We start from the raw sequence: 12440 nt of genomic DNA on the forward strand, positions 1-12440 counted from the left end.
TAGAGATACAAAAGAAAACTTACAATGTCAAAAGTACTTGGGTTTTCATTAGATTCTGACATGTAGTAGAACCGTGAAAAACTCACCATTCACCAAAAGCTAACATGCCCAAACCAGAGGCCCTGCCAACAGAAGGTAAATTCAAATCCTATTCCTTTGCAGTTAAAAAAAGAAAGGGGGGGGGAGGGAGAGAGAGGGAGGGAGGGAGGGAGGGAGGGAGGGAGAGAGAGAGAGAGAGAGAGAGAGAGAGAGAGAGAGAGAGAGAGAGAGAGAGAAACTCAACACACTGCAGGAATGATCCTTCTCTTTTTGTCTACTTGCCTCTGCTTCTCTTTCACACAGACAAATTGATATGCACTCAAGAATGTCCCCAGTCACCTTGATATGAGCTTTTAATTATTTTTGCTAGTAAAATTCTCCAGAGCATATGCTAATGTTTTACTCTTCATTTTTTTCTATAAAATCTGAATTGAAATTCTTTTAAACTCCCAGACATTGACTGAGGAAGGTAAGGAGATATGCATCAATTAAGAAAGTGGAAAAAAGAAGTGGTTATAGTCACTAAGAACTGTCGTTTTCCTCCTATCAGAGACAAACAGGACCTCTAGATCCATGCCCTTTTCCGTGTGTGTGTGTGTGTGTGTGTGTGTGTGTGTGTGTGTGTACGTACATGCATGTTGAATAACTCTGCTCCTCTTAACTTCCAAATGCTGCAAGAAAAAAACTAAACATGCTAAAATTCAACACGTTGCATGTTCACATGTGGAGGCTGGAAGTTACCATCAGGTGTCCTCCTCCATCACTCTCCACTTGTGTTCTGAGACAGGTTTTCTCACTGAACCTGGAGTTCACCAGTCTGACTCAACACAAAGCATGGGTCCACGGCATGTCGCAATAACAGCGACAGATGGCCCACACTGCTCATGTAAGTCCCCCTTTAAATGATGCCATGGCCCTCCCACAGAAGTACAAGCTATGACTCCTACAACGAAACAGAAAGGGGAGTTTTGAAGTCAAACAATAAAACCTCCTCAGTGCTTTAATTTTTTGGCAGTACTAGGGATTGAATTTAGGGCCTTATATATGCTGGGCAGATGTTCTACCACTGAGTTATAGCCGCAGCCTTCCTCTGTACCTTTAAAAAAAAAGTACAGCTGCAACAAACTGAATCTCTATAGGCATCCTCAAGACAGGAATTTTAATTTCACTTTCTGTAGCAGGAACTCTAAGTTCAAGAAACTAACGGTGACAGCTTGATTTATGAATTTTGACGTATTTCTTGAACTCGGATTACATTACAAAGAAGTGGAATTCTAAGCAAGCCAGATCTTGTCTATACATTCAATCATCAAATCAATAAGCTGTAATTCTGTGCAACTTGCTTCTGACTGAGGAGAAACACAAAGTGCAACTAAGGGGGGATCTGAGATTTCAAAGTTCCTCCAGGGCTGGTGGTCCTCCAGGGCTGGTGGCTCCATGGGTAAGGCACCTGCTTGTGCCCGATGAACTGAATTCAATCTGCAGAACCTGCAGGAATGACAGCCCTGACTTCTACAAGCTGTCCTCTGACCGCCACGCAGGCGCATATTAAATAAATGAGTAAGAAAAAAAATAATCCTTCCATGCTCTCAAAACTGTTCGAGAACACATTTTGGACAGATAGAAAATACTTCACCTATTTAATGGATAATGTTAAGAGAAAAAAAATTCAACTAAAATAGCATTTGTGGTAGACCTGACAAGAAAAAAAGTATTCTTGTCCAAAAGAAAGTTCTCTTACATACTTTCACTACTTCCTCAAACAATCCCCACCCAGAAAGACAAAGATATCAAGATTACTTAACTTTATACTTAGTAAATTCTTATGACATTTATCTATAAATTTCTATTTACATACATATATTTGGTGGTCATCAACATGGCTCAGTGGATAAAAGAACTTGCCACCAAACCTCATAACCTAAGTTCAAAACCCAGAACCCATACAGTGAAAGAAGAGAGCCAGCTCCTACAAGTTGTCCTCTGACTTCCACACTCACACCACAACATGCACACAGACGCACACATACTACCCACTCCCACACAGAAATAAATGTAGTAACAATTTCTTCAAGCATATCGTTAGGAGATGATGAAATGTACTATATCTATTCAACAATGGCCTGGAAGGGAGGCTCAGATACAATGGAGAGTCTAGGTAGTTTGTTGGGTATCATCACATTCAATCCTCCAGACGCCTCAGGAAAGTCGAGCTGTCTCCATTTTGAAGCAAAGAAGCTGAGAAGAACTCAAAGAGCAGCAGTGAGTCGATGACTGACTAAGAAGCCGGTCTGTGTTTACTTAACTGCTGCACACCCAGTGCCTGCTGTAATGACTCAAGGATAACACAGGAGAGTGCAGCTAACCCTGAGCACAGTCAAGGAACTGAGCCCCGAGAAGATGGACAAACACATACCATGACTTGATAAAGAAGTCTGGATGTATTTGCAGTTCAGCAACCCATCACCCATACCAGCTCGAGACCCATGGGAAGACTGGGTACAATCCATTTCTCAGCAATATTACCCAGGAGACATAGAGAAAGAGTTTTTATAAGAGAGTGATCAAGAAGCAGAAGCCAGGAAAAGAGGTGTGGAATTGGCAATATAGCTGGAAACAGATCTACCCTGTTAAGGTAAAAGAGAGCGGTAATCTCTTTGGCTGGTAGATAATCTATACACACCAAAGACAAGTAAAAGCAAAACAAGCATGCATATGTTGAAATATGCACCATGATATATCCACACACAGAAACCAATTCCACATGCAGAGTAGGCAGAAAGGCAAAACCATCAAGAGAGAGCACAATGGAGTAGAACATTCTTCCTGCTGACCTTAAGCTTACAAAAATTTATAAACTTTGTGACCAGGAGCTCTAAAAAGGAACTTAAGGACAAATGGATGAGAAAAGAGGTTGAGAAGTCCACAAAATGCTAGTATAGGGCAAGAATATAGAAAATTGGCTCTTCTCATAACAGATACAAGAACTCTGGCATCCTGCCTATGCTTTAGCAGCTCAATGGAAGACACTAGCACATGCTAATCAAGACATTATTTCTTCACAAACCAACTATTCAATTAATGACCAGTCAGCACTGATAAACAACAAGCAGTTACTAACTCTGAGAAAACCAGCCTCAATGAAACAATTGGGACACAGCCATACACTTGTCACCAGTTTCATGATTCACTAAGCAAATACCCTGCTTGAAACCACGTTACCCAGGAGGGAATCATAAAGGACTGGCCGGCTGGCCTGCTCCAGACCTAAGAAACTGAACAACAGAAACAGGCAGTTACATTAAGTCAGAATGTACTGAAATACCCAATAGAGCTGGTGAGACGGCTCAGTGGGTAAATTTGCTTGCCACCAAGCCTGACGACCTGAATTCAATCCTCAGGACCTACAATGTGGAAGGACAGAATCTCCACACACACAGTGACACACATGACCCCAAATACACACACTAGCTAAACAAACAAATGTATCTCAAACATAAAAGACTTCTAAAATGTGTTCCAGAATTCAGGATTAAAAGGAATTTTAACTTCCATATGCAATGTTGGTTTGTTTGTTTTTTTTGTCTAGTCTGTTTATAAATGACTCCTTGAGCCAGAAAACAGTGTTCTACTTACTTTGTATCTTCAGAAGCTAAAACCACACTCCATATTGTTGTAGTGAACATACAACAACTTTTTAAAGATTTATTTTTAATTCTATGTATACGAGTAAAGGTGCTGAGGAGGTCAGAAGGGAATGTCAAATCCCCGAGCCACCTAACATGGGTCCTCTACAAGAGCAGTATACTTTTAACCACCAAGCCATCTCTTTTCCAGCCCCTACAACAAATATTTTTAAGATAAATTGTCACAGGCCAACTGATACTCTATGTCTCAGTGGTAGAGGGTTTCTACCAAAGGCCCTGTGTTTGATCATGAGCACCAAAAAAAGGAAATATAATGGGGGAGGATGCACTTTAAACGACCCACTGGAGGAAGAAGGAGATCAGCAAGAGGAATATAGGGATGGAGTTGGACAATGGGTAAAGGACAAAGTAAAGAACCTAACAACAAAATAAAATAGCATGTATATATGAAAATACTGTGAAACCTATCACATTGTATGGTAATGTCAATTTTTTATTAAGAAATTATAGACCACAAAAGATGAACTTTCATTTAAGAATTTTCATTCATTTAATTGAACGCATACTGCTTAGCAGATAAAAATTGTAAAGGCATAACACAACAAGCAAAAAAGATGACAAATGTGCTTTGATGGTCACAGATGTTTAAGAACCAATGACCTAGAGGACGGGTCTAGACAGGAGAGTCCTGAGTTGCACCTTCTTCACACTGAGCCTCTTCAAATGGACTGATACCTGCAATGAAAGCTTTGTGTGCACACATGTCAACACCGAGACCACCAGGCACCAGCACCAAGGCTGGGAATCTCTACGAGGAGGAGGGAAAGAAAGAAGGAAGAACTAATCGGCACTGCCAGGGAGCCTTCAGCAGCATGTACCGTGTGATCAACAAGTGTGTATCCTTTAGTCAATGACATTGTCCTCTGGAGAAGAAAAAAGTAGATAAACTGGTTATCTTCCCAGATATTTCAAATAACACATTCAGCTTTAAGAAATAAAACCTTTTTCTTCTTCAAATAAGGCATTTACTTAGAGAAGTAACAACAATAATGAAAAGCAAAAGAATGAGGAAGAAAAAGGGTAAACTATACATTCCATATTCTAACAAAGAAGTCAACGAATGGTTTCTTTATGTTTATAGCATCAACATCCATGTGCTTCTTACAATAGAAACCAAAACAGAATCATTGTCCATCTGGTCCACAGAGTTAGAAAGTAAACTAATCATTACAGCTGTAGCACAGAAATGCTATGTAAGTGGAGCACAAAAGAGGAGTAAAAGGAGATGTCTGCAGGATTAGGAGCACTTCTCTGTCTTGACTTAGTAAGGACATCTAGATGCCTTTACAGTTGAGGAAGCAACCCACCAGCTCCACAGAAGGATCAGCTCAAGAGCCATGGAAGGACTGGGTTCAATACATTTCTGAGCAGGTTGTCCAAAGGTGCAAATACAAAGAAAGGTGATCTCCCATTCTATCACCTCCATGTCCCGGCAGCCGAGCTTTGCTCAGAAAGAACCATTCTGGGTTGGCCGCCCGAGAATATAAAGTCACCCTTCTGATCCTCTCTGGCAGGGCCTCTGTAACAGAATTGTTGGGTAAGAAGTACTAGTGCGTGCGTGCGTGCGTGCGTGCGTGCGTGCGTGTGTGTGTGTGTGTGTGTGTGTGTGTGTGTTAGCTCCTACTGCATTAATGGCATCTCCAGGACACACAGCACCAAGTCTGCATTCAATACATATCAGCTGAATTAAATCACACTGAAATCAAAGTCACCCTTCTGATCCTCTCTGGCAGGGCCTCTGTAACAGAATTGTTGGGTAAGAAGTACTAGTGCGTGTGTGTGTGTGTGTGTGTGTGTGTGTGTATGTGTGTGTATGTGTGTTAGCTCCTACTGCATTAATGGCATCTCCAGGACACACAGCACCAAGTCTGCATTCAATACATATCAGCTGAATTAAATCACACTGAAATCTCCCTGAGCCTTAGTTTCTTTATTCATCAATCTAGAAATTGATGGCATTTTTTTTTTACATAGGAGTCACAAACTCTAGTTACCCAATGAAGATGCAAAAAAACAGGAAACTCAAAAGACCACAGGAGTAACTTAGTCAACTACTGGACATCACATTATTATGAATAAAGTTAAAGGACAAGCAAAAATACAGTAGGGCTCAAAGGCTTCTGCTAAGGCTTCTGAGGAACTAAGCACCATGTACAAAGATTCTATGAAAATTTCTATTGTGAATAACTTGGTGGGCCAGAGGCAAGATTCCCGGATATCCTTACAAAACACCTTCCTCCAAACAAAACAACTGCATTTTTCATAAGCTGTACCTATTTGCAAAAGCCCTCAGTAGAGGTCTCTAAGGGGAAGATGACTTCCCTACCCTCAGAGGAGGAGATTGTACTCCCTCCCATATCTCCTAGCCATTTAAATGAAATTCTGCCCTAACTGCAAGTAGCTTCTGGAGGTGCTAGAGCACACAGGCTGGAAGCTTAACTGAAGGAACTCCATCTATGAGGCTGTGGGGACACCATTATCCACACACGGTGAAGATTTCCCACTCTTACGAGTAGTCTCTCACATAAAATAAGCCCCAAGACTCACCAGTTCCCCAGAGTGAACTTGGGTAGAATCATTGAGAGCTTGTAGGGAGGGAATAGCTGTCTCCCCAGAAAAGGAATTCTCACAACATTCCTAGAGTGGAACCGTCCCAGGAAGTAAATCTTCATCAACCAAAGAAAGGGCCCTGAAGATTAAGAATAGTCACAGTTGATGGAGGAATGAGTAAGAAACAGAGATGAAAGCACACTGGAATTTCAGAAGTGAACCCAGAAGGAGCTGAAAGGGTCTAGCTGGATGGTCTACAGGCTGAAGATTTTCAGGAAGTCTAAAGCTTTCCTGCCAAACTGTAGGAAAATTCCAAACTTAGAGGCACTAGAGTGCAGGAGACCAAGCACAGACCCAGGAAGTCACAGGAAAACAAATCTAAATTTTCCTCTGGGTTCCGCCACTACACCACTGGACAGCCTCTCCTTTCACATCCCTAGCAAAACCTGCTTTGCAAGGCTGATGCAAAGGTTCAAGCTGACAAACCCCTAAGAAGGCATGATGCAGCAACACAGACACTAGACAAATAAATCATCCACTCCTTTTTTCTTTTGGTGAGATGACACAAATCCCCCCAACCTGGATCTTTTTTAGTCTTGGAAGTATAGTTGCATAGAAGCTAAACAACACCCTGGGAATTAGTGATTCACATATAAAGAACTATTTCCCAAACATCCATTTCCCCAGAACTCTAACAAAAGTTTTAGAAAACTACTGAACTTTATCCCTTGCAGAAATAATAAGCAAGGAAAATACATTTTTACTACCCGACTAGAACCAGGATTGAGCTACAAGAATAAAGAAGCTTCCAGAATATAGAAAAAGACAGTGTGTGTGGGGGGGGGGGGGGAATCCCCCAAAGGTAACGCTTTCAGGTTTGAGCCTTTGTTAGCACAGGAAAGACACTGGGATAGAGAGGTATTCTCACACTTAAAGAACGAATCCTTCATGTTCTCTGGAGTGTTTGCTCTAATAGAGAACACACATCAACTTCCTGGAGGCCCTAGGGCCCTCTACACAGCACTTGGGTACACTCCACGCTTCTTAGACTGCAATCTGCTCCTGACTCTGAGCTATCCATAAGCCTAAGGGTCACTACAGCATGTTCCTCACTGAACACAAGGAACTCACCTCTGTTATGAAAGGCAGTTTGAGTTATTAAAACAGGTAAAGTGTCTCATTTTCTATCAACTTTCTTTTACAAAAATCAGTTTCCAAGAGGGAATCAGTAGTCTTAGATATACACCTGCTCAATTAGGAGGAATATCCAAATTGTATACACACTGGACAAAACAGCAAGTCTTATTCTTCCCATAATTGACTACGATATAACAAACTGTGCCCAAGTGTGACATACTACAAAGGCCAGTAGTATTTTTAATCTTTATCCCCTGTCTTTTTCAGACTGGTTGATTTCTACTACCTAAACAAGTATACACACTTTCCTACCATCTCTAGTATTGTTAAGAATTCATAAACCTTTTCATTTCAGATACTATATTTTTTCAATTTTTATAATTTCTACTTAGTTCTTTAGCTCCTATTTCTATCCTATCTTTTCATTCATATAATACATATTGTCCATTCACTATTACAACTGCTCCTTTAAAATCCTTGGCAGAATCTTTGTGATTTGCAGTCAGCTTCTTTTGAGTAACTGTTGGGGAATATTATTTTAAAGTGTGTTGCTCTTGTTTGTGTTGCATTTGTTTAACTCTGTGAAGCTGTGATACTGTGCCTGTCTAAAACATCTGATGGTCTAATAAAGAACTGAACGGCCAATAGCAAGACAGGAAAAAGGATGGGTGGGGCTGGCAAGCAGAAAGAATTAATAGAAGGGAAAATCTGCAAGAGAAGGAGAGCTAGGAGCAAGAAGAGGAGGAAGATCCAGGGGCCAGCCACCCAGCTACACAGCAAGCCATGGAGTAAGAAACATAGCAAGGTATACAAAAATAGAAAAAGGTAAAAGTCCAGAGGCAAAAGGTAGACGGGCTAATTTAGTTTAAGAAAAGCTAACAAGTTCAGGCCAGGCATTCATAATTAAAAATAAGCCTCTGTGTGTGATTTATTTGGGAGCTGGGTGGTTTATTTGGGAGTTAGGTGGTAGGTCCCCCCAAAAAGCAAAAACAACAAGAAGTAACAACTCTTTTAACGATGAAATACATTTTCCTGTAGGTCAGGTATAATTTTGTATTGGCTCCTAGACACCGTATAAGCTATTCTGTGGAAACTCATAATTATATTATATTTATTCCTCTAAAGAGAGCTATTTGTTTGTTTCTTTGTTTTAGTGAACACTTAATTTAGCTGACTTAAACATAAACTTTGCAGACTGATAACTCAGATTTTAATAATTATTTTGTTCACAGCTTACCTGTCTGGAGCCTGCTGAGTTTGTGCGTGATTCAAACATAAGCAAAGATTTAGAGAAATGAGGCAGAGAACGTGGGACTTGCTTGTGACTTTCAAGGATTCCCTCCTCACATCCAATAATATTTGCCCCCAAACTGGTCTTTGGCTTTTTTTTTTCCCCTTTGTTATTACATTTATTGAGAGGGAGAGGAAGAGATGGGGAGAGGGGGAAAGAGAGCGGTTGGGGAAGCCAGGGAGAAAAAATGAATGAATATGTCACAGCACCTGGATAGGGGTCAGAGGACAACTTCCAGCACATGGGTCCTAAGGACCGAACTCAGGCCATCAGGCTTGGTGGCAAGTGCCTTTACCCACTGAGACATTTTGCTAGCCTTGTTCTTTCTTTTTTGTTGTTTTTGTTTTTTGTTTGTTTTGGTTTTGTTTGTTTGTTTGTTTTCCTTCAAGCTAGAAAACATGCAGATTTTCTGTAAGTCACATTTTGTCCCATTCCCTTCTTCTAGTATCAATTTCACTCCAGAATCTATGAATCTGTGCCAATTTGAATGTCTTCACAAGACTGCCTTCACTCAGTTTATAACTGTTAAGCTGATGGCAGCATCCTGCACTATTAGCAGAAGGAAAATCTATACAAAGTTTTTCTAACTTCACTTTTTCCCACAGTGCTGTGATCCACAGTCAAGTAAAGGCTTTGCCTGGATGATCAGTCATGTAAAGAATCAAGGCTGCATATACTTCCAAGAAGGCTGTTTCCCAGTGTTTCTGGTACCATGGTGCTTCTTGACTAGTTCCTCTCTACATCTCAGTTTCAAGGGCCTCTCCACATGGTTTCACCAAGTCACAGCACGGTGGGCTCATGGAGTCAGCACTTCTTACATAACTAGCTTCTAAAAACTGGGCCAATGAAGGACTATGCCACAAATGATACAGGCTCATTCCTATCATAGGTTACTGTTCAAAGAAGTCATGTGAGCTGGAGAGATTCAACAGGATGGAGAAATAGATGCCTTGATAGAGTATGGTAAAATGACATTCAGAAATGTACATACAATAATAAGAACTTTTACAGATGTCTTAGAAAATATAATCTATAATAGATTTAATATTTAAATAAGCAAAACAAACACTGTCAAAAGTAAATTCCAGTAAGACAAAAAAACCTCTAGTTCCAGCTAAGCGTGGTAGCACATGTCTTTAATCTCAGTGCTCAGGAGGCAGAGGCAAGCAGATCTCTGTAAGTTCGAGGCCAGCCTGGTTTAAATAGCAAGTGCCACAACAGCCAGGGCTACATAGAGAGAGCCTATCTAGGGGATGGAGGTGGGTGGGTGTTAATTCATTGTGAAGCATGTGACCTATCATCATGCCACTCTTTTATCAATATCAATCTTAAGTTTTCAGTACCATCAGCTCTACAATGTTCAGTACAAAAGAGGAAATAAAGAGGTTCTAAAGGTGGCCTCTCCTATTTCCAGAAACTAAATACATAGCCATTCAGAACACCTAGTTTTAAAGACTCAGGACAGGACACTATTCACCCATAAATGTAGGATGCACAAGTCAAGGATTTTTCTAACAGCAATACCAGTTTTTGGTTTTATTCTTTTTAAGATAGGGTCTTGCTATGTAGCCTACACTGACCTTGAAGTAGTGATCCATCTGTTTGGTCCTCCCTGGAGCAGGAATAACAAATGTGTGTCACCATGCCTGGCACCATGTTTCTGAAATGCCTATTACTAGAAAAAATTTCCTAACTTGTTAAAATAATTTTCTGTTGCTGTTCTTTGTTATTTTTTGAGACCAGATTTCACTATGCAGCTCTGGCCACCTGGAACTTGCTATGTAGAATAGGTGAGCCTGGACTTCATAGAGATCCACCTACCTCCAAGTCTGGCTATTTTTGTTTTTAATTTATTGATTGCTTTCTACATCATAATAGAGTGTTTAAATGAACAGATTTCAAACAAACACTGCTAATTTATAAGCAAGGAGAATTCCCCAAATACATTCAGGATAAAGACAATGCAAAAACTATAAAAATACAGACCATCAAGCAAAAAAAAAAAGTAACATACAGGACCAGTCAGATGGTTTAGCAGATAAAAACCACTTGTTGCAGAGTCTCTCAACCTAAGCTTGATTTCTGGAATGGATGGTGAAAAGGGAGAACCAACTTCATGTGCATGCACTGGAAAGCATGGACCTACAGTGTTTCACTCATACATCTAACACACACACACACACACACACACACACACACACACACACACACACCCCACTAAAATAAAAAGAAAAAATTTCAAGTATGACATATTGTGCTTATTTGTAGCAAAAATCAATTTTCTAAGAATTCATGTAAGGTTTCACTCCCCTGCAGAGTAAAGGTATTCTAAATTCTAAACGGCATATTCTAAACAAAGTTCTATGTGGCACACGAAGAAATAATCTTACTTTGTCCTGGTTTTCTTTATTCTTGTAACATAGGTTTCCAATCAGACGAATGAGATGAGATTTAAACCCTTCAGTCATGTGTTCGATGTCACCCTCTGCTTTTAGAGAGTCAGAGGGACTAAAGATGTTCGTGGTATCTTTTCCAATTACATGAATCACCCGTAAAACATCTAGAGAAAAGAGCAGAGTTCATTTTCCCTAAAAAAATAGAACAGCATCTAAGTTTTCCATAAACAAACACAACGGATTAAAATAAAGTAGATAAAGCATCTAACACTCCTTCAACAATGACTCACATGTGGTGTCCAGCTCAGCAGTTGAGCACCTGCCTAGAGTGCATAAGGCCTTCAGTTTATCCTCAGCACCACCAGAAATGCAACAGCAGTAACAATAACTAGATAGCTTCTTTGCTTTTGCATTATTTTTTTTTAAGTCCCAGTTTGAAGGAGGTTGACCATAACAATTAGCCTCACTCAATTTATATTTATCCACAAAGGAAAGTTAACTAAAATTTTGCAATTCCTTTCTTATAAAATGATTTTCAATTCTAATTTATTTATACAAAATCTAATGTGATAGCTAGTCAGGTAAGTGTAAATCACAGAGGTTTTGGTAATGACTTACAGCTTTCTCAATGGCCAATAATCAACCTCAGCCATGGACTGCCATTAGCTGTAATCACAGGAAATAATACTGCTATATTCTATGAAAAGCCCCAAGCAGCCTATGAAAACAGACAATCTTCCAGGAGCTATACATTTTCCCATATTATTTCATTTAACCCTCTGAACAAACCTATTAAATGCAGGCATTACTTTCACAATTTTACATGAAGTAATCAGACTCAGAGAAGCAGTCACTTGGCAGAGATAGGATGGCAACCCACATTGGTCCTAGCTTCGTAATAATTACCAGTTTGGTTATTTATTCTGATCATCATTAAAAGTACTGATTTAACATAGAACTCTGGGATGGAATTCTATGTACCTTCTACAGAGCACTGGTAGTTAAACTACACTTGTAGATACAAAGACATCTTTCTTCTAAATTGACATCTAGAAAAAGTACCTGATTTTTTTTTTTTAAAGGAAAACATTGAATAGTGACAAGCAAAACCTAGGGCTGGGTATCTATATGAACGGAGGCTCTATTGGACTTGATTTGCAAACAGCTTTTGAGTAGACAGTAATGTTTCAAATACTGGCTTCCTAATTATTAATTGTTAATCTTCTTGTTACAAGATTAAATCTCTAAGGTGAGTGAAACACTATTCTTTGTTCTTGGAAGTATAATTGGGGAAAATACATTACCAGATTTTATAAATGA

The 12440-nt window shown here is 39.8% G+C and overlaps 1 protein-coding gene across 1 annotated transcript in view; it reads right to left on the bottom strand.

The window, feature by feature from the left end:
- Positions 1 to 12440, bottom strand: part of Atxn10 (ataxin 10) — a 144243-nt gene that overhangs the window by 71617 nt on the left and 60186 nt on the right. The window contains exon 9 of the mRNA XM_059247801.1: positions 11115 to 11284. Coding sequence (XP_059103784.1) covers positions 11115 to 11284 — 170 coding nt within the window. The remainder of the gene's footprint in view (positions 1 to 11114; positions 11285 to 12440) is intronic.

This window comes from Peromyscus eremicus, chromosome 20 (assembly GCF_949786415.1).
Source record: "Peromyscus eremicus chromosome 20, PerEre_H2_v1, whole genome shotgun sequence".
Lineage (NCBI taxonomy): Eukaryota > Metazoa > Chordata > Mammalia > Rodentia > Cricetidae > Peromyscus > Peromyscus eremicus.